Source organism: Chiloscyllium punctatum, chromosome 3 (assembly GCF_047496795.1).
Source record: "Chiloscyllium punctatum isolate Juve2018m chromosome 3, sChiPun1.3, whole genome shotgun sequence".
NCBI classification, from domain to species: Eukaryota; Metazoa; Chordata; class Chondrichthyes; order Orectolobiformes; family Hemiscylliidae; genus Chiloscyllium; species Chiloscyllium punctatum.
This window is the reverse complement of record NC_092741.1, coordinates 62,994,527-63,017,908: the sequence shown is the minus strand read 5'-3', so window position 1 is coordinate 63,017,908 and position 23,382 is coordinate 62,994,527. Positions and strand designations below refer to the sequence as shown.

General features: G+C 39.7%; 1 protein-coding gene across 1 annotated transcript in view; it reads left to right on the top strand.

Annotated features, from left to right (window-relative positions):
• map3k5 (mitogen-activated protein kinase kinase kinase 5) overlaps window positions 1-23,382 on the top strand; it is a 186,942-nt gene that overhangs the window by 128,766 nt on the left and 34,794 nt on the right. Inside the window, exons 18-21 of the mRNA XM_072554378.1 lie at window positions 1,162-1,267; window positions 10,918-11,075; window positions 16,310-16,487; window positions 18,659-18,836. Of these exons, the coding sequence (XP_072410479.1) occupies window positions 1,162-1,267; window positions 10,918-11,075; window positions 16,310-16,487; window positions 18,659-18,836 (620 nt within the window). The remainder of the gene's footprint in view (window positions 1-1,161; window positions 1,268-10,917; window positions 11,076-16,309; window positions 16,488-18,658; window positions 18,837-23,382) is intronic.

Below are 23,382 nucleotides of genomic sequence, written 5' to 3'. Positions count from 1 at the left end.
GAATTCTGTACTTGAATCCCTAAGTCTGTTCTACAACACTATCCAAGGTCTTACTTTTAATTGTATAAGTCCTGCCCTTTTTTTTAACCAAAATGCAATACCTTGCATTTATCCAAATTCAACTCCATCTGCTAATCTTCATCCCATTGACCCAGTCGATCAAGATCTCTTAGTAATATTAGATAACCTTATTTACTGCCCCCTATGCCACCAATCTTGCTGTTATTTTCAAACTTACTAACCATGTTTTCTGTATTCTCATTTAAATCATTTCCAGAAATGACCAACAAAAGTGGGCCCAGCACTGATCCCTGTAGACTACCGCTGGTCCCAGGACACCAGCCCAAAAACAACCCTCCTCCATCACTCTGTCTCCCGTGTTTAAGCCAATTTTGTGTAATATTTCAGATTGTAAAATTTTTATTTCTTAGCAGAGGTATCCTTTTTAAAAGCACACATTGGTGAAATAAGTGAAATCATTTCTACTTTGCAATTTTTAATTTAACTTTTAAGTGACCTAAATAAAAAAAAATTCTGCTACTTCCTCTGCCCAGATATGTACTTCACATTGTGAGTAGGGCTGATTTATGTATGCTGTTACTTGGAGTGACAAGTTGGTCACAGAAATATTTGGGAATGTTTGCCTCATTGTGTACCCATGTGCAGTGGATTATCATAAAACGTGGAAGGAATGAGCACATTCCTGTAAAGGAACTAGTCTGTTTTCCTCCATGGCAGCCAGGCACATAGCCTGAGTTCTCTTTTCTACCTCCATAGTTTCCTTTGTATTTCACTTCCCCCCTTCCTCTCCTCTTCCCCCCCCCCCCCCCTCCCCCCCCCCCCCCCCCCCCCCCCCCGCCCCACCATCTTTACCATGTATACTTACTGGACACTTACCATCTGCACTTCATATGCACTGAGGTGTTTCAGTAACTGGATATGATATTTCAAGAAGTTATGGTTTGAGAAAATTCGAACTGAAGAGTAACTCGTGGATTAAGGTTACTTGTCTATTCCAAAAATCTTTGCCACAAAATTTTAGTGAGGATTGATTTTATGACTTCCATTTGATTTTTAATCAAGCTTTGCAGTACTGATGATAAAAATTAATTTATAGGGAGTTTCTGTTCTTATTAAAACAAAAACAAATTATTTCTTCAGGGTGATAATGTGCTGATAAACACGTACAGTGGAATCTTGAAAATATCTGATTTTGGTACTTCGAAAAGACTTGCAGGAATCAATCCATGTGCCGAAACATTCACAGGTATGGAGTTGTATAGTTTTCTGTGGCATAATTTTGCTGATATTCAAGAAATAGTTTCAACCAGAGAGTCAGGAACAGAACAACTGAGAGGCAAAACACTCATTTAGAAACTACTGTTAAAGGTGAAATGCTGTTTTTTTTAATGTAGGGTTACACCACAGAACTGAGATGCTATCACTGTGCAGTTGGCCTCATCAGCATCCTGCTTTTATTCACAAAAAGCACAGTGTTCTTAACAAGCATTGTGAAATGCACGTGTTTAGAATGATATTAACAAATTGTTCTAGTTGAGACACTACCTGCTTTACTTTACCACAATCCTACTAGCAAATTAAGTTTGCCTCTTCAATATTTCAACATAAAATAAACATTTAATGGGTCCAAACAATTTGCTTGTGTGTTGCCAATTGTAATCAGATTGGGTTTGGGAGTGGAATCATTTTACAAAACCTTAGCCAAAACTGAGGGTAATCTGAATTGATAACAGAACCAATGGCAGAAGATTGTTTAGTAATACAGCTCACGTTTATTCTGTCGAATATAATTTTGACTGAGCTGTTCTGTGGCATTATTTCATTCAATATATATTCGTAACCGAAACTATCAGTTGCTTAAACTATATTGACAGAGGCACACAATGTGTGCTCCTGGGGAGAAACAATTTGAGATGGAAAACTAGTTTTTGAGAGAACTGGGAAAGCAGAAGGAGCAATTTTTCCAGCATTCTGTCTGTATCAGTTTTTGCAGAAAAACTGCATCTATTGATAAACCCAAAACTCCATGGTGTTCATTCTGTCATCATTGAATATGTTATTGTCATTAGGTGGTTGGATATTAATTGGGATTGATTTCTTCTTGTGTATATAGGAGCAGATGAAACTGTGGTTGTTGGATTTGGAAATGTAAGACAGTAATCTATGTATCTGTAGGTACAGATTTATTAAAAAAAAGAGTACTCCAGATCTATTCTTCACCTGGCTTTCTGGATTAGAATACATAGGGCCTATGCCTTGGGTCCAGTACTGGTAACCTTCCTCTACAACGGAGGCTGCTTTTTTTTATTGTCCCTATAACCTGGTGTTATGTAATTTTTGACATTGTACATTACAAATGTCAATCAGACACTGCCTCTTAAAAAGGTTTCCGTACTCATCAATGACCTTGTTTACAAAAGCTAAGTGTTAATCACTTGCTTTTGTAAGGCTCAGCGTAATAAGGAGCATTTTGTGACAGGTACCGCAATTGTGATTATCCGGTTTTATAACAAAGTTGAAACGAATTGACTGTTGTGGGAAAGTGTATATGGCAGTAATGTTTCTCAAGTGCTTGCCCTTGTCAGCCATTTACGGTTCTGGTGCATCTCTGTGGCGCAGTGGCTCAGTGGTTAGCACTGCTGTCTCACCTGGACCATCTCACATTCCACTCTCTGGTGATTGTGTGGATGAAGTTTGTATGTTCTTCTCGTGTCTGTGGGAGTTTCCTCTGGGTGCTCTGATTTCATCCCACAATCCAAAGATGCGCAGGTTAAGTGGAGAGGCTATGCTAAATTGCCCACAGTGTTGAGGTATGTGCAGGCTAGGTGGATTAGCCATGGGAAAGGCAGGGATAGGGTTGGGGGTGAATCTGAGTGGGCTGCTGTTCGCAGGATGGGTGTGGACTTGATGGGCTGAATGGCTTGCTTCCACACTGTAGGGATTCTATGACTCTGAATGATTCTGTCTGTGTGTAACCGAGAAGAAGTAAATGTAGTGATAGACATTGATTTTCTGTCAGGAGGCTAATGCTTTAGAGATGGTCCTCTGCCTTTTTGTTGAGGTTCATGAGAGGGATCCGCACCAGTTATTACTGGGGCAGAGTGCAGTTGCCCCTTCAGCAACATTGTGACGCTTTCTATACATAGAAATTATTCAAATAACACCATGTGTTGGTCAAGTCCAGCAATACTCTGTAGGGTTGACAACATCCGTCCTCAGCAGTTTGTCACTCCTGTGCACAGCTCACCTTTACAATAATATTACACTCCAATTAACTGCTTTTTGCATACTTGTGTACAGGCATTGAGAGATTATTGCATGATGAATGAGAAAACAAAATTGAGCTCACATCAAACAGATTTACTTTCAGCAAGGTTTGTGAAGGTTTGTAGCTCAGTTTGAGGTTTAGGGTGTAGGTTTGCTCGCTGAGCTGTAGGTTTGATATCCAGATGTTTCATTACCTTGCTTCACTTGGAGGTCGCCACTGATGATGTTACCTAGCCAGGTAATGAAACATCTGGATATCAAACCTACAGCTCAGTGAGCAAACCTACACCCTAAAGATTCACTTCAAAAATGTGTGGTTTTTTTTGATAACGTGTGCTTCAATTTATGTCCAGAATGTAGCAGGATTAAGGTCACAAATAATAATTGATTAAGTTTAGTTACTGGTTATTGTTTTTTTTATTACCTATGCTGCCAATGAAACCTGAACCTAATCTCCAAGAAAGAAGAAAAATTAGAGCATGTCTTCCTGAATGTTTCGAAACATGAGTGTTGGAATATAACCACTATAACGGGGAATCCAGAGATGGCATTCCAATTAATACATACTTTGGTTCTGTCCTCACAAAGGAGGATTTAAATAATATCCTAAAGATATTGGAGATTGCAGGATCTAGTTAGAGGCAGGAACTTAATGAAATTAGTATCGGTAGGGAACTGGTGACGGGGCAATTGATCAGTTTAAAGACTGATAAATCCCCAGAGCCCAGTAATTCAAATCCCAGATTATTTAAGGAAGTGGCGCTAGAAATAGTGGATGTCTTAGTGGTCATCTTCCAAGATTCTATAGATTCTTGAATGTTTTCTACAGATTGGAGGGTGATTAATGTAACCCAACTATTTTAATGAAAGAGGAAAAGAGAAATTGGGATATATTTGACCAGTTAGTCTGACATTGGTAGGGAAAAGTGTGGGAGTCCATTATAAAAGGTTTAATAGCAGAGCATTTGGAAAACATGACTTAGCATAAATTTACAAAAGAGAAAAAATGTTTGACAAATCTATTTTAATTTTTCAAAGATATAACTAGCATTGTAGATAAGGGGAGCCACTTGGACTTCCAGGAGGCTTTCAGTAAGATCCTATGTGAGATCAGCAAGTAAAATTAAAGTGCATGGTGGTGTACTGACATGGATAGCAAACTGGTTGGCAGACAGGAAACAAAAGGTAGGAATATACAGGTCTTTTCCAAATGACAGGTGAAATGTGAAAGGTGAAAAGTGGATGCGTGAGGTTATTCACTTTGGCGGTATAAACAGGAAGGCAGATTATTATCTGAATGGTGATAGATTGGGAAGTGGGTGGTGCAGCAAGATCTGGCCATTTTTGTATTTGTTTTAGATTAGATTAGATTACTTACAGTGTGGAAACAGGCCCTTCGGCCCAACAAGTCCACACCGCCCCGCCGAAGCGTAACCCACCCATACCCCTACATCTACATTTACCCCTTACCTAACACTATGGGCAATTTAGCATGGCCAATTCACCTGGCCTGCACATCTTTGGACTGTGGGAGGAAACCGGAGCACCCGGAGGAAACCCACGCAGACACGGGGAGAACGTGCAAACTCCACACAGTCAGTCGCCTGAGGCGGGAATTGAACCCGGGTCTCAGGCGCTGTGAGGCAGCAGTGCTAACCACTGTGCCACCGTGCCGCCCACTATTTTAATCATTGAAAGTAAGCATGCAGGTGAAGCAGATGATGAAGAAGGCAAATAGTATGTTGGCCATCATAATGAGAGGATACAACTACAGAAGGAGGAATGTCAGATTGCACTTATACAGATCTTGATGAGCACACCTGGAGTATTGTGTGTGGTTTTGGTCTCCTGACCTGAGGAAAGGAGTTCTGTATATGGAAGCTGTGCAATAAAAGTTTAACAGACTGATTCCTGGGCTGGCAGGATTGATGTATGAAGGGAGACTGGATCGGTTATGATTGTTGTCATTGGAGTTTGGAAAAATGAGAGGGGGTCTTATGAAAAATTCTAAAATTCCATCAGGACTAGACAAGAAGGATGTTCTCGATGATAGGAGTCCAGAACCAGTGGTCACAGTTAAAGAATGTGGAACAGGCCATTTAGGACTGATGAGAAATTTCTCAATACAGTGAGTGGTGAACCTGTGGAATTCACTACCACAGAAAGTGGTTGAAGCCAAAAAATTGAATGTTTAAAGAAGGAGTTGGATATAGTTCTTAGGACTAAAGGGATCAAAGGGTATGGGGAGAAAGATGGAACAAGATTCTGAGTTGGATGATCAGCCATGGTCATGTTGAATGGCAGAGCACACTGAAAGGGCTGAATGTCTACACTGTTTGCATTTTCTATGTTTGAAGAATGGCATGGTAGTAGCTTGAAAGCTAGTTGCCTGTGTGTGCCTCCTTTTGAATTGCCCACACTATAGGGGTAGTGCAATACAGAAAATTAATGCAATTTAGAATGGGCAGAAACATTTTAAATGCAGTTGTGCAACTTCTTATTATAATTTCGTTCAACCTTTCTTAAATGTGTTACTGATTATTGTTGCATCCTCCTCAGTGATTTGGTGTATGCTGTACATATAAATGTGTAGCTGAAAAAAGTGAATTTACATAATTTGATAAAATCAGAAAACTCTGGAAATGCATAGCTGGTCAGGCAGAATCTGTGGAGAAAGAAACTACGTTCATGTTCAACTTCAGGCCCTTTCAGTATAATTTGATGATTTTCAGTCAATTGTTAGGTCATTGCCGTTGCTCAGAAATGCAAGATCCACTGTTCTAATGTTAAAAGCTCGTTTGATTGGAAACTACAAATAAAGTAATTTGCTGGAAAAGTTTGGCAAACGGATTCTGTGCTTTTGGGGTTTGTTTTCCTTGTTGTATATTAATGCCAGAATTGCTGTTGTCAATGTAGTGGATACAAAGGACATTGGAAACATCATAAATTATAGATTGTGAATTGCATTTTAATTAAGCAATGTGTAAGGAGTTACTCTTATATGAAATGTTACAGAAATAAAGAATGCTTCCATTAACTAATGTGAATTACCCTTCCTTTTCATAAGGGTGATGTATAGAGCCCTTACATGACATACTTAATTTGTACACTGTCTTGACACAGTGCGTTTTCCACCAGTAATTCATAAATAACATCAACATTATTTTCAGTAACTTGATATTTAAATCTAAATGTTAACTTTTTATTTTAGGACTTTGCGCAAAAAGAAAAGACAGTCTGTACCAGAGAATTTGCTCTCAGTACTGTGTGGAACAAGCTCACAAACCCTTCCTTTATGAATTAGTTTGTGTTTGTTGGATGCAAATCAGTTGGAAATTTTCAACCTTGGCCAGTATAGTAGGCCATGATGTGACTACATCCAAAAACTCTTGATTTGTAGGGGCATTCACAACTGGAACGTTTGGTTCCTCCTTCTTGTCTTACTCAGAATTTATTACCATTTGTCTGTGTATAACTGAGATAACACATCCAAAATGTTTTAAATAAAACAAGTGCAGCCTCATTTCTGTCTACATTCTGCCTTATTTAGAGAAAGTATTTCTCAAGAGGTCATTGAGTTTGTTTATTTAGCCATGATGATTTTGATAATAAAGGGTTTATATAACTGCTGAAAAGAGAGGCATGTTGCTGAAGCTTTTCATCTTCTTTTCACTGAGACAAGTGCAAGAATTCCATGCATGACACAATTGCAGTTAATTGTGCCAGAGGAGAAAATGGTGCTGATTTGTTGGCAATTCAGTGATTGCTGAGGCAATGCCATGGAGAAGGCTATGACATAATTCAAAAAAGACGCAAGGTGTGAACATTTTCCTATTGTTTGCAGAGACCAGGTCCTGTTAGTGCAAAATATCACTCAGGGAGCTGTCGCGTAGCAGAATGTGAAACAACTTTATTCTGTTGTTTCAGGTTATGTTCATATGCAGGAACCCAGGACCATAAACATTTGTATTGAAAATGCAAAACTTTATAAGTTGAAGAAAATGAATCTATTTTTGAGGTGATATATATTCTAAAAGTATTTGTCAGTGTTCACATCAGGCCACAGCATGACATTAGACTAGGTTTTAGAAAGTGGGATTAGAATATGTAGCTAGTTTATTCAGCTAGTACAGACACAATGGGCTGAATGGACTCTTTCTTTTTTATGATTCTGCAAATTATTTGTTTTGAGAAGTTTTTTTTTTCATAATTTCATAGCAGATTTATGAAGGATGGTGCAATGTTACCTTAACTGGATGGTTGCAATTTCCACCTGTGAAAATGCAGCACAATCCTTAAGTACCATGCTATTAGAGCCATGCTGTGATTGAAAAGAGAAACCGCTAAATAGAAACATTACATTTGATGACGCTTGCAGAATGTGAGATTATTTTCAGGTTGTAACAAAAGATGACTGCTGTAGTTAGTTAGAAAGTATTTTAATTTGTACTTCACCAGGACCAAGATTTGGTGACGATCGGAACTATAAGCATTTTACAAATAGTTGAAGTGAGACTAAGGTTGTTATGAAAGACAACAGAGTACATCAAATAAATGCTTTCTGTCTGTTTTCACTGTGTGCGAACATGGGGTTTGTAGAACTACCAGGAATTTATGTTCTGAATATTGTAATAGAAACCTTACTCAAAGTTATGGTCAATACAAACTCAATGGTTCTTTTTATTAATTCGTGGGACATGGGCATCACTGGCTGGCCGGCATTTATTGCCTGCCCCTAGTTGTCTTTGAGAAGGTGGTGGTGAGCTACCTTCTTGATATGCTGTTGTCTATGTGCTGTGGTAAACCGACACTGCCCTTAGGCAGGGATTTCCAGGATTTCACCTAATGACTGTGAAGGAATAGCAATAAAATTCCAAGTCAGGATGGTGAGTGGATGGGACGCGAACTTGTATTTGATGCTGGTCTTGTCCTTCTAGATGGAAGTTGTCGTGGGTTTGGACGGTGCTGTCTAAGGATCTTTGGTGAATTTCCACGGTGCATCTTGTAGGTGGTATACGTTGTTGGTGGTAGAAGAAGTGGATGTTGTGTGGATGAGTTGCCAGTCAAGCAGAATGCATTGTCCTGGATGGTGTCAAGTTTGTAGAGTATTGTTGGAGCACAATCCATCCAGGCAAGTGGGGAGTATTCCATCACACTCCTGACTTGTGTCTTGCAGATGGACAGGCTTTGGGGAGTCAGGAGGTGTTATTTACCTTCACATTCATTGCCTCTGATCTGATCTTGCACTTATATGGCTAGTCCAATCGGGCCTGTGATCAGTGCCCCCACAAAAGGATAGTAGGGGATTCAGTGATGGTAATGGATGATTATGTTATCTCTTACTGGAGAAGGTCATTGCCTGGCATTTGTGTGGCAAAAAATATTAATTGCCACTTGTCAGCCTAAGCTGGATATTGTCCAGGTCTTGCTGTATTTGAAATTAAGGACGATAATAATCTTCCAAATGTTTGTTCAAATTATCGTTCTGATAGAGTGACAAATTTGAGTAGAATTTTGCATTTAACTGAAAATTAAAGTTCTTGCACTCATTTACTTGCCTATGCCAACATCATTTATGTGTCAACACCCAAACTAATTAAAAGAGGCATACAGAGATCAGAGCCTTTGGAACTACCTTCACATATTGCCTTGGTTGGATTTTGACCATGTGAATTGGAGCCCCATTTTTCCTAATCCATTATGTAGTGTTCAATTTACAAACATCACCCAGGATTAGGCCAGTCAACCCATCAATCCTATGCCATTCAATTAGATCATGGTTGATCAATTATCTCAGTATCACCTCCTCACAGTATCCCCTTTGTTTCAATGTCATTAGAATCTAGAAATCTATCCATGTCTTTAACATGCTCAATTATCAAGCTTCCACAACCTCCAAGGATAGAGAGTTTCAAAAAAAAAATCGCTGGCTACTAAACAATGAAATTCCTCCCTCACCGTCCCAAATAGTGTGCCCTATATTCTGAGACTGTCACCTGGTTTGGGACTCACCAGCTAATAAAAACATCCTCTCTATCCAATATCATGACTTGCAAGAGTTTTGTCAGTTTCATTGACATTACTTCTCTTTGTTAAATCTCCAGCGTATATAGGCTTACTTTCTTCACTCCATCTTGGAGGTAGTCTGGTGACTTTCATTGCACTCTCTATGGTAAATGTATACCTTGAATCTGAAGAGGAAAATAAATGGAAACTCCCAGATTATTGTAATGTCAAAAGGGAAAGAAACCTGCTACCCTTCACCCAGCACATTCTATAAATCACTTCACTCCATTCAACGTGGTTAATTCTTGATGTTCCCTTCAGTTTGCTCACAAGTATTTAGAATTGCTGTCTTGGGAAAATTAGTGATGAACAACAAATGTAGTCCTGTCAGTGTTGCCCATGTCCTAAGAACATAGAACATAGAACAGTACAGTACAGAACAGGCCCTTCAGCCCACGATGTTGGGCCGACCATTGATCCTTATGTAAGGTAAACCTAATGTACGAACCCTCAAATTTCTGGGACCATATGCATGTCCAGCAGTCTCTTAAGTATCCCCATTGACTTCTCTTCCACAACTGCTGCTGGCAACGCATTCCATGCTCTCTCAACTCTCTGCGTAAAGAACCCACCTCTGACATCCCCTCTATACTTTCTGCCAAACAGCTTAAAACTATGACCCCTCATGTTAACAATTTCTGCCCTGGGAAAAAGTCTCAGAGTTGATCTATGCCAATCTATGCCTCTCATTATCTTGTACACCTCAATTAGGTCCCCTCTCCTCCTCCTTTTTTCCAATGAAGAAAGTCCGAGCTCAGTCAACCTCTCTCCGTAAGATAAGCCCTCTGTTCCAGGCAGCATCCTGGTAAACCTCCTCTGAACCCTCTCCAAAGCATCCACACCTTTCCTGTAATAGGGCGACCAGAACTGGACACAGTATTCCAAGTGCAGTCTAACCAAAGTTTATAGAGCTGCAACAAGATCTCACAGCTCTTAAACTCAGTCCCCCAGTTAATGAAAGCCAAAACACCATATGCTTTCTTAACAACCCTGTCCACTTGGGTGGCAATTTTAAGGGATCTATGTACCTGCACACCAAGATCCTGTTGTTCCTCCACATTGCCAAAAATTCTGTCTTTAATCCTGTACTCCACTTTCAAGTTCGACCTTCCAAAATACATCACTTTGCATTTATCCAGGTTGAACTCCATCTGCCACCCCTCAGCCCATCTCTGCATCCTGTCAATGTCACGCTGCAGCCTACAACAGTCCTCTATACTATCAACGACACCTCCAACCTTTGTGTCGTCTGCAAACTTGCTAACCCATCCTTCAATCTCCTCATCCAAGTCATTAATAAAAATTACTAAGAACAGAGCCCTGTGGAACACCACTCACCACTGACTTCCAGGCAGAATACTTCCCTTCCACTACCACTCGCTGTCTTCTGTCAACCAGCCAATTCTATATCAAGACAGCTAAATGTCCCTGTATCCCATTCCTCCTGACCTTCTGAATGAGCCTACCATGGGGAACCTTATCAAATGAACAAACTCAATTAAAAATGCCAGATAAACTGGTGAGTCTGCACTGTTGTGAATGTGATTTTGCTTTGCTATTCAGGGACACTTCAGTACATGGCACCTGAAATTATTGACAAAGGACCAAGAGGTTATGGAAAGCCTGCTGACATCTGGTCATTAGGATGCACAATTATTGAAATGGCAACAGGGAAACCCCCATTTTATGAACTAGGAGAACCTCAGGCTGCTATGTTTAAGGTAAGATTTTACATTTAGTGAATGAATGTACTGTATAGTGTATTCTGACCTTTGGAAAACTAACGCAGAATAAATAAAATGTCAACAGTAGGCCATTTGGTATTGTTGGTGAGCACCACTAGGTTAACTCTGGAGGTTCCAGCACATTTTTCAGATCTGAATGATGAACAAGTGTCTGAATAAAATCTATACACAGCGGAAGGATATTCCAAAAGATTGTAATTGTGTACAGCTGGGGAAAGAAACCCTTTCGTGTTGCTTTGCTGCTTTTACACTTGAATGTCCACCTCCTAAAAAGAAGCACCATTATTCCATTCCTAAAAGTCTCCACGACACTCTACAAAGATAATTTGTAACATCATCTCTTTAAAAATGACATAGGCAGGTGGTCTTCTCACTAATATTCTTCTCATCTCTCTCTTGCTGTTTCTCAGTTTTGTTCTGCCTAATGGAGATTCCTGTTCATCAGAGCCTCTTGGATAAAGTTCCTTTTGTTTTTTAAAAAAAGGTTTTAAAAAAAACTACCTCCCCAGGGCTTGCATACCCTAAACTAGTTTCATTGATTGGAATATCCACATAGCATCTCTCAGACAATTGGTTAAAGTGGTCAAAGTCTGCTTTGTAAAATTAATTTGGAAGTTATCGAATGTACCAGCAAAGCTGTGTGAGGTGCTCAGCTTGAAAAAACCCAAATACTAGTATATGCGTTGCTCAGATTTTTTCTGTATACAGGAGGTTTTTGTGGCATTGAAGGATGTGATGATTTTTCTGGCTTCAATCTTCTGCTTTTATTCCTGAGCTTACCTTTTATTGTAATCTTTGTGGCAGGCAGTTTGGAAGGAAACTCTAATGAAGTTGGAATATCCTCAACAAAAGCAGAAGCAGATGAAAGGGGGGGGGGGGCGGGAGAGGAGGTGGGGGAAGTAAATGTTTCCACTGTGGAAGGATTGAGAACGGGGGCATAGTTTTAAGCGAATTGGCAAAAGAAGCAGTAGTGGCATGAGGAAAACTTCTGCACCCAGTGATTGGCTCAGATTCGGAATGCACTGACTGAGAATATAGTGAAGACTGATTCGGTTGAGGCTTTCAACAGGGAATAGGATTATTATCTGGAAAGAGAAAATGGGGAGAAGATAGTGCACTGGGTAAATCACTCCTATACAAAGCTGTTGCAGACTCAGAGTTCAGGAACCCCTCTCTATGCTCCAACAATCCTATGACAGGATATAGAAATTAATATTGTATACCAGCCAGTGTCAGAGATCTCTTAGATCAAGGAAAATGTGTTTAAACCAGCTGAACCAATTTCTTTTGGTATATACTTGCATGGGAAGAGGGCATTGCAGACAAGGCATACAATTTTTTAACCCATCGGTAATTCCCCTTGAGAAGGTGATGGTGAGCTTCTGGTCATGGATATAGCTGGTCCAGTTATGTTTTTGCTCACTGGTCACCCTAACGTTAACAAAGGCCATGTAGTGGTGTAGAGAAGGAAGAAAAGCTACATGGATACCGTGAGTTCAGTCATTTGTTGTAAAGCATGGAGTTCGTGCATGAATTAATTTTGTATGAAAGGAAACTTATTTATTCAATAAAAATGAAGTAATTTTGTTTCAGAATCTCTGGATCTTACAGCAACTGATAGGACCCCTATGTGCCATGAGGAAGTTATCTTTTTATTTTAATTAGCTGACCACTGATTGGTTAGCTTGTTGACTGTAGCTGCCAACTGTAATACACAGCTTAATTTTTACATGTAAAAATTCACTTAAAATGTAGCACTTTTTTTTCTGTACTGTGTAGCACTCTGAAACTTTAGGGTTTTATTTTTGGTACTTCCCTGTAGTCTTTCTGTAATTCAGAACTTGCACAGGTCATTAGAAGTTCAACATGGATTTATGAAGGGAAATTGTTTGAGAAATCTGAAAATTGTTTTGAGAATGTTCCCAGCACAGTTGATAAGTGGGAAGCAGTGGATGTGGTACATTTCAATTTCCAGAAAGGTTTTAATAATGTCATAGGTGGGACTTCATCAAGCAATATTACAAAGTGTGTGGAATTGGGTGTAATATTCTGGCATGGATTGAGAATTGCTTAATGACAGAAAGCAGAGTTCAGCAATAAATTTGACCACTGGGATGACTCTACAAGCTGAGATTGTGCTTGGAGAATTGCATGCAGTTCTGGTGCCCGTATCTGAAGAAGTTTGTGCTTGTCATAATGGGAGCACTGCGAAAGTTCGTCAGACTGATTCCTACGATAATGAGAGTGTTCATTGAGAAGAGATTGACTAGACCAGTTCTGTGTTCATTGGAATTGACGAGATTGAGAGGCAATTGCACAGAAACTTGAAAAATCCTTAAAGGGAGAGACAGCTTGGATGCAAAAGGTTGTTTCTTGTCTCCGTGGGGTCAAGAATTGAGAGTATAATCTCAAAATAAAGAACAAGCCATTTAGAATTGAGATGAAGAGAAATTTATTTTAAAAGAATAATTGGCAATCAAGCTGTGTGAGACCCCTTAGAGAAGAGTGACCATAGTATTTGTCATCAAGATGGAGAGTGGTGTCTTTGATTCTGAGACTGGAGACTTCAATCTAAAGTTTTTACAAATGATAGCATGATTTCTAAGTTTGCTTTGCTAACTTGGGAATGTTACTTGAAGTGATAACAGTAAATAGACAATAGCAAATATTTAAAGAGCACATAGAGGAATTGCTATAGTTGTCAATTACTCTCTGGCACAAAAAGAAAACAGGAAAAGTGGCCTAACCATGGGAGGTGGCTGGACAAGGGAAATTAGGGCTGGTCGTAGATCAAAGAAAGCACATATCAATTGGCAAAAACAAATAGCAGCAGACCTGAGGATTGGGATCAGTTTAGAGAATTCAGCAAAGGAAGACAAAGGGATTGATTAAGATTAAGGGGGGGTGAATAGAGTACAGGAGGAAACTTGTGGGAAGCGTACCTATTGAAGCATTTGCACGTGAAAAGAAAAGATTAGCAAAAATAAATGTAGTTCCCTTACAGTCAAACACGGGAAGTTATAAAGGGGAACAGAGAGATAGCAGACCAATGAAACACATACTTAGTGTCTTTTTTTATGAAGACAGAATCAAAGAACATCCCAAAACTGTTGGACAATACAAGGAGGAACTGAAAGAAATTAGTATTAGTAGGGAAATTAATGGGATTAATATCCCAGGGCCTGATTTTCTACATCCCAGAGTATTTAAGGAAGTGGCCATTGAAATAAGGAATGCATCTTTCAAGATTCTATATATCGTGGAACTGTTCCTATGGATTATTAGCTAATGTACTGTTCCTATAGTTAATGTAACCCCCTATTTAAGAAGGGAGGTAGAGATAAACTAAGGAATTATAGACTTGTTGGCCTGATATCAGTAGTGGGACAAGTCTATTCTAAAACATGACAGGATCCAGCCCAGTTAGCATGGATTTGTGAAATGGAAATGACAATGACAAATCTACACAAATTTTTTGAGGAAATAACTAGTAGAGTTAATGAGTGGGAGCCAGTGGGTGTGGTTTACTTGATTTTCAGAAGGCTTTCAATAAAATCCCATATATGAGATGAGCATGTAAAATTAAAGCACATTTGGATTGGGGTAGTGCACTAAAATGGATAAAGAACTGGTTGGCGGAAAGAAAATAAAAATAAAGTCTTTTTCCAAGTAGCAGGCAGTGATTAGTGAGGTACTGTATGGATCAGGGCTTGGACCCCAACTATTCACAACATATATTAGTGATCTAGATGAGGAAACTAAGTATGATGTCTTCAAGTTTGCAGATGACATAACACTGGGAGGAAGGCTGAACTGTGAGGAGGATGCAGAGATGCTTCAGTGCAATTTAGACAAGTTAAGTGAGTGGGCAGATGATGTGTAAGGTGGACAAATATGAAGTTATCCACTTTGGCAGCAAAATAGGAATGCAGATAATTATCTGAATGGTGATGCTTTGGGAAAGTGAAAGGTGCAATGAGACCCAGGTATCCTTATACGTCATGCCTGATGAAGGGCTTATGCCCAAATTAGCGATTCTCCAGCTCCTCGGATGCTGTCTGGCCTGCTGTGCTTTTCCAGCACCACACTCTCCACTCTATCCCTGTACACCAGTCATTGGAACTAAGCTCGATGAAGAACGTTCCCCTCATCTCGTTCCTAAATGGCCCACTCCATATCTTTAAACTGTGACCCTGGTTCTGCACTCCCCATTCACTGGGAATAACTTTCCTGCATTTATCTTACCTTTGTCCTTTTGGAATTTTATAGGTTTCTATGAGATATGCCCTCATCCTTCAAAACTGCACACAGGCGGTACAACAGGTGTTGAAGAAAGTATGTTGGCCTTCATAGTGCGAGGATTCGAGTACAGAAGCAGAGATATCTTGCTGCAATTTTACAAGGCAGTGGTGAGACTGCTCCTGGAATACTGTGTGCAGTTTTTGTCTCCTCACCTGAGGAAGGGTGTTCTGACTACTGAGGAAGTGCAAAGAAGGCCTAACAGACTGATTCCTGGGATGGCAGGACTGACTTTTGAAGAAAGATTGGATTGGTTCGGATTATATTCACTAGAGTTTAGAAAAATGAAGGCATATGTTATAAAAACCTTGAGAATTCTGATCAGACTAGACAAGCTAAACACAGGAAGGAAGTTCCTAATGACTGGGAGTCCAGAATGAGGGGTCACAGTTTAAGGTTATGGGGTAGGTCATTTAAGACTGACATGAGGAGAAATTTCTTCACCCAGAGACTGGTGAGGCTATGGAATTCTCTGCAACAGAAATCGGCTGAAGACAAAATATTGAATGTTTTCATGAGGGAGTTGAATATAGTTCTTGGAGCAAAAGGAATCAAAGGAAATGGGAAGAAAGTAGGAACAGGGTACTGAGTTGGATAATTAGTCAGAATCATATTGAATGACATAGCAGGCTTGAAGGGCCAAATGGGCTAGGGTTTAGGGTATGAACTCTTCCTATTTTCTATACTTCTGTGCCTTGATAGGAATACTAACTTCTATTAACTACCACTTCGAGGCTCCAAACACTATTTTGCCAAAAATGTATGAATCATTGAATAAGTCCTGTCTGAGATGAATTTTGATTTTGGAGGCTTTTCATAAACTTCCAAACCTATGCTAAGAAGCAAACAGTTCTACATCTTCAGTGCATCTCTGTGCTGTACTTTTCTGTCTCACTCTGCTATCTTTACAGGTTGGAATGTTTAAAATTCATCCCGATATTCCAGAATCCATGTCACCAGAAGCCAAAGATTTCATACTGCGTTGCTTCGAACCAGAACCTGACAAACGTGCTACAGCTTCAGAATTACTTTCAGATGAATTTCTGAAGGTTACTAGCAGAAAGAAAAAGACTCAACTAAAACAACAAGGTAGTCCAATAAGAAATACTTGTCTGTCATAATTATGATGTTTAGAGATTCAACCTGTAAATTGTGTGATCTTTCTGTACCTTGATGATGAGGTGCAAGTCGTCCTTGCCAAGAACTGGATGCAATACAATTTCCCTGAAAGAGTTAAAGTTATTTCAAATGCCCATATGTTTCAAACAAATTAGTAAATGCCATTTTAATAATTACAAATTGCTTTTGCATTTGAACAAGATTATTCACATGTCCAGCGTTTTTGTAAACCTTTTATGAAATGGAACAGGAAAGATTTTTTAAACATTCTTGAACAGCTAACCTGCATGCCTGTTATTAAAACTAAAAGCTATTTGAACTTACGTTGCAACGTTGAGTGAGTGCTGTACTGTTTAAACTGCCATCACTTTGTTCAAATGTTTAATCAGTATACTGACAGACTCTAAAAGATCCTATTGTACTGTCCAATGAAGGATAGATAGAGTTCTTCTGTAATCTGGCAAGTGTTTCTTTGTCAATGAGCAATGCAGCAAAAAAAATTAGATGCTCATCATTTTGTTGCTCACTGTGTTTACTTATAAATCAACAGTGACTATATTTCAGAACACATTACTCGCCTCTTGTGTCAATTTTGGATGTTTTGAAGATGTGGAAAACTCAGTCTAATTATAAATGTTTATTACATTTTAATGAAATGAAGCACTCATTCCAGTTAGTTTTCATTCATCAAACATCAAGAAAACAAGGGTTAACTTGTCCAAATCCAAGTTGATTTGTTTTTAGTGTTCTCGCATTATAGGTGAAATGGGTTTGGAAGGAATCCTTTATCAATTTGCGACTAGAGCACAAACTGTTCTTGAGATCCAAGACTTTTGGATACTATTGCTTGGTGAAAATATGTTCTGTTCTCTAGAATGATCATCCCTCTTTTTGCAGAACAAACTATTGTTGCAGGGGAGGGAGCAGTAGCATGCTAGATGCCACTCTAGCAGATGGTGAAAATTGAATTCGTTTAAAATCTAGAGCTAAAGGTCAGACAAATGTTGTAAAAACCTTTCTCATTCACTAATACCCTTTAGAGAAGGAAATCTAATAATTATGTTAGGTGGGGCCTAAATATGATTCCAGACAGATAGCAATGTGGTTGACTTTCAGTTGCCCCCTAAAGTGGCCTGACCATCTTCTCAGTTCAAAGGCAATTATAAATGCCCAGCAAGCTGCACACCCATATCCCATAAAGGAATTGGAAAAAATGTTTTTCATATCTTGTTCTTAAAAGACTGTAAAGTGATATACAGTTTTGCCAGTTTTGCAAAAGTAATAAATGATGATCTATTGATTGTTTGTATGCTCATGGAAAATGGACTGCTTGCTCACATAACCACCTGTCAATGTATTGGAATCATTTGGTATCTCACAGCCTTTCTTTACTGGGTGACATAATTGCTCCAATGCAATTTTTTTTTGTGAAATGTTTTCAAACACTATCCTAGAAAGTCAGTCAAAAATATGCATTTAGGAACTGAATAATGTACTTGCTGCAGCAAGCCTGTTTTATGAAATGAATGACTGTACCTCACTCACCTTGCCACATTTTTTGCATTATCCTGTATCCCTTCATGAAATTATTTTCTTGTCCCTTGAGTGCATTGATTTTTCAATTTCCTCATGTTTGTTTTCTTTTGTGTGAAATAGAAGTGTGTGAATTCCCTGTTACCTCAGCTTTCTGTATTTTTAAATTCCCTCTCAATCTGTTTAGATCATACCTAGTATAATTTCGAGAGTGTATATTTTATCACACTGATACAATCACGCTGAAGATTCTAATCTGGAAAAATCCAGCCCCAATAAATTATTTTCAAAAGCTAGTCAAACACTTTTGTAAAATGTATCATGTCAAACAACAGAAATGCAGATGTTTTGTGTGGGTCCCTGAATCCATGCAAGCTATCATTTGCAGGAATGGAGTTGAAGAGCAAATTATGATTAAGCTGCTCTTGCCACAGCAAGAGTTTTTGGACTAGCTGTGTGGCTTAGAGACAGCTCAGTTTAGGGAAGAACACGGTATATACTTAGAGAAGGGAGAGACAAGTGTATCTGCATTCCCCTCTTAGGAAAGTTGAATAATTAGCCCCTGCCGAGACTTTATTTTCTTAATATGTCATTTATTTCCAATACAGACTATCTTCGCAGCATATCCCTCCCCGTTCCGGTTGTTGTGGAGGAATTGAGCAGTGGTAGTGAATTTGGCTCAGTTTCACCAGACTCTGACCTGAAGCAGGATCTATTCTTTTTCAAATCAAGGGCGAAATCCTGCATTGAAAAAGAAAGCAAAGCAAGTAGACCTTTGCTTCTCAGGTAAATAGCACTGTGCACTCTCAAGGCTACCTAGATCCTCTTCAGTATTGTTTACGTTCAGGGGTGATGCAGGAAAATTTCTTTTCAGAAGGTAGTTTTCTCTTTCTCTTTTCCTATCTTCTCTCCCTATCTTTTAGATGGCGTTAACTTCTGCTCCTTACATCCTTTGGGATGGGGTGGGGTGGGGTGGTGCCAAGGCGGGGAGAAAACTTATGCAGTGTTGTTCAGGCAGGGCTTCCCAAACAGTGGGTCAGGCCTAGCTCACCACCACCCCTCCCCCACCCGCCGTGGGGTCACCAGCCAAAACTCTGGGATCACCAGCTCTGATACAGCGGTGGTTGCTGTTCAGTTTCAATTGAGTGATAACAGCTGAGACCCCTTTTTAAGCCTCTTAGATTTTTTTGAGTAACAGGCATGACTTAATTGGCCAATCTTGTAGGCCTGAACTCTGTGCTAACAGGAAGGAAATTACTCTATGCTTAAAAACACTTGAACTTTTGCCCCTGCTGTTCATTCAATCTCTTGCCATCTCTGCTAAGCGCACCCCTCCTCCCCTGCTCTCGGTCATCCCCTTCTCCCTACTGTCAGACCCTACCACAACCCTGTTTAATTGGAAGTTGAATATTAATTAAAACTAAAAGTCTTAATTAAAAAGCAGAATCACAAATGTAATCATCTTAGGATTGCTACCTGAACCATGTGCAAATTGACATGCAGTATATAAGATGAGAGGTGTAAACATGTGGTTCAGGTATTGGAGTGGGAGAAACAGGTTCCTGGATTGTGGGTTGGTGGCACTTGTCCTGGGGAAAGAGAGAGCTGTGCCATTGGGATGGGCTTCATTTGAGCCATGAGCAGAGCGGTCTCCTGACAAATTACATAATTAAGATGGTAGGCAGATCGTTAAGCTAATTAGTTGGTGAGAAAAGGGAATTGAAGAGAAGCTTTAAATAATCAAAAAAGAATGAGAGAGCAGATGTTCAGGAGAGTGAAGAAGCAAATGTGACAGAAAGGTGTGAAAACTATATGCAAAGAGTGCAGCAGAAATTATAACCACACTCAGTAATAATGGTAAAAAGTCAAAACTTAAGGCTCTTTGTCTAAATACACATAGGATTTCTCACAAGATGGATGAGTTCACTAATAGAAATCAATGAATATGACTTGATAGCTGCTACAGAGACCTGATTTAGAGGGATCAGGACTAGGAATGCAATATTCAAGGGTATTCAACATTCTGGAAAAATAGGTGAAAAGGAAGTCAGGTAACTTTTACTAAAGAAATGCGTCAGTGTATTCGCGAGTTGTGATACAGCTGCAATAAATTGTGATGCAGAAAGTAAGGAATAACAAGGAGAAGAAGTCACGGTTGGGAGTTGTCTGTATGCCACTGAAGAGCTGCCACACTCTGGGACTAAAAAGTATAAATTAGAAATAAAGGAACTGTGTAAGAGGGCGACTACAATTTTCATGAATAATTTGAATTTTATAGAATCCCTACTGTGTGGAAACAGGTCATTCAGCTGGACAAGTCCATACTGACTCTCAAAAGTGCAGTGGTAAAAGTGAGGACTGCAGATGCTGGAGATTAGAGTCGAAAGTGTGGTGCTGGAAAAGCACAGCAGGTCAGGCAGCATCGGAGGAGCAGAAAAGTCAGGGTTTTGCCCGAAACGTCGGGTTTCCTGCCCCTCAGATGCTACCTGACCTGCTGTGCTTTTCCGACGCCACATTCTCGTCTCAAAAGAGCAACCCACCCAGACCCATCCCCTGCCCTATCCCTATAACCTTGCATTTCCCATGGCTAGTCCACCTAATTTACACATCCCTGAACACTATTGGGCAATTTAGCATGGCCAATCCACCTAACTTGAACACCTTTGGTCTGTGGGAGGAAACCCACATAGACACAGGGAGGAATGTGCAAACTCCACACACATAGTCACCTGAGAATTGAACCCAGGTTCCTGGCGCTGTGAGACATGATTTAGAGGTGCCATTATTGGACTGGGGTGGACAAAGTCAAAACTCAAACGACACCGGGTTTTTTATTTACATATGAAAGAACTGAAACCAACATGCCCATTCTAAAAGGTAAGAGACTTAACAAACAATCCAGGTCTTTTTCAATATATAATTTCAGTTACACCACACTGTAAACCTTTGCTATAAATTCTGTGACCTACGTTCTTATACTCCACAACCACCTCATGAAGGAGCAGTGCTCCGAAAGCTTGTGCATCCAAATAAACTGTTTTACTATAACCTGGCTTTGTGTGATTTTTAACTTTGTACACCCCAGTTCAACACCGGCCGCTCCAAATCAGGTTTATTTGAAACCGCAAGCTTTCGGAACCTTGCTCCTCCTTCAGGTAGCTGTGCTAACCACTGAGCCACTATGACACTCTGTGTTGACCAAATCAGAGGGCACAGGCAACATGGAAAGCAGATTTGCTGTGTGTATCAGAGATTGCTTCTTGCAACTGTATTTGCAGAACTTAGCTGGGAGCAAGCTGTTTTCGATCTAGTAATGTGTAATAAGGAAGAATTAATGAGAGATCTTGTAGTTAAGGTTTCTCTCAGGAGTAACAATCAATCATTGTAGAATTTCAAATAATTTTGAGGAAAAACACATCTCATTTCTAACCAGTATCATAGTTATACAGCACTGAAACAGACCCTTTGGCCCAACCAGTCCATGCCAACCATAATCCCAAACTTATCTAGATCCACCTACCTGTGCTAGGCCCATATCCTTCCCAACATCTTTTATTCATGAATTGGTGCAAGTATTTCTTAAACGTTGTTTGGATCAGCGTCCTCTGCTTAATTGAGAGAACCTGCAAGGTTGAGTGTAGACTATGCAGTAGGTTGAGTGAGTGGGCAAAACACTTGGCAGGTGAATTTTAATATGGGAAAGTATGTGGTTGTATACCTTTGGTAGAAAGAATCAAAAGACAGTCTAAAATTTAAATGGAGAGTGATGTGAACAAAGTGCAGAGCCGAAGGATCTGTGCATTCTTCTGCCTGAAACACACAAGTTTGTGTGCAGGTGCAGCAAGTAATTAAGAAGGCAAATGGAATTTTGGCTTCTGTTGCTTCTGGTTTGGTATGTAACATTAGGGAAGTCTTGTTACATCTGTACAGGGAACTGGTTCGCATCTGGAGTACTGTGTACAGTCTTGGTCCCTGTTTTTCAGAAATATATATTGGCATTGGAGGCTGTTCAAAAGAGATTTACTGGGCTAATTCCTGGGGTGAAGGGTTTGACTTATTAAGAACAGATAAACAGGTTAGTCCTTTTGTAAAAGAATGAGGGATGATCTTATTGAAATATAGAAGATCCTGAGGGGACTTGACAGGTTAGATATTGAGACGATATGTCCACTAGTGGTAGAATTGCAATCCGGGGAACATAGTTACAGAATGAGTTGAGATGTGAAGGAATTTCTTCTTTGAAAGTAGTGAATGTCTGCAATTTGCTAATCCCCCCCAGAGACTTCTAGAGGATACATCACTGAAAGTAGTTCAGTAGATTCTATAATCTTGAGGACTATGTAAAACTGCTCCTATTTCTTATGTTCTTAGGATGATACACAACTCCACCTCAAGATTAAATCTCCGTACAACATAGTGGGCCAAAGGGCCTGTTCTGTGCTGTACTTTTCTATGTTCTATGTTCCACCTCAAATAACGTTAGATTGTTTGCCTGACATCAAATCCTGGATGAGAGAGAGCGTCCTACAGTTCAGTGTTAGGAAGCCTAAAGTAACCGTCGTTAACTTAGCTGTAAAATGTGCTACCTTGACACCGACTACTTCCCAACCATCAGTGCAGACTTATCTAGAAGGTGTGGTTCTGAAGATTGCTGAGCGGTGGGAAAACAATGCCTATAATCGGGCAGAGGTCAAAGATGGGAATAAATCTAACACACAACGGCCAGAAGTTCCAGCAGGTTGTGCATCAACAAGGCAAGCAGAACTGAAAGACAAGTTGTGTTGATCATGTTTTGATCCACTCCTACACTAGCATTCATAATCACTGGGGCGGCGGGAGGAAAGCATACATGATTCACATGCTGTACTGTGAGCTCTGGTGAAAGACATTTCTTGGAGACATTATGGTAACCTTTTGTCTTTCTGTGTCTGGAATAGCAGCCTGCCAGAATGGCAGTGAGCTGGAATGAGACAATGTTTCATAACTCACTGCATTCCTCTGGCCAGCAAGCAACAGCAATGCTACACACATTCTAAAGGATAATTTAAGTGAGCTTAATAAATCAGCAAGACTGAAGTGAAAAGCAGAAACTGGTAGCAGCAGAGGAGGAACAAGAACTTGTTGATAGCCATCAGGGGTGTATTGTACTTTGAAAATGTGTTGCTATCAGTAAGGAGATTAAATTAACTTGTTTTAACCAATATATCACTTAATTGCTTCATAGATGTTACAGACAAAGAGGGAATGAGGGTGAATTTAAATTATGGCAGACTCTCCCTCTTAATCCTGAGACAGAGAGATATTTTTTGGCTTATTCCTTTCCCCTTTTTAT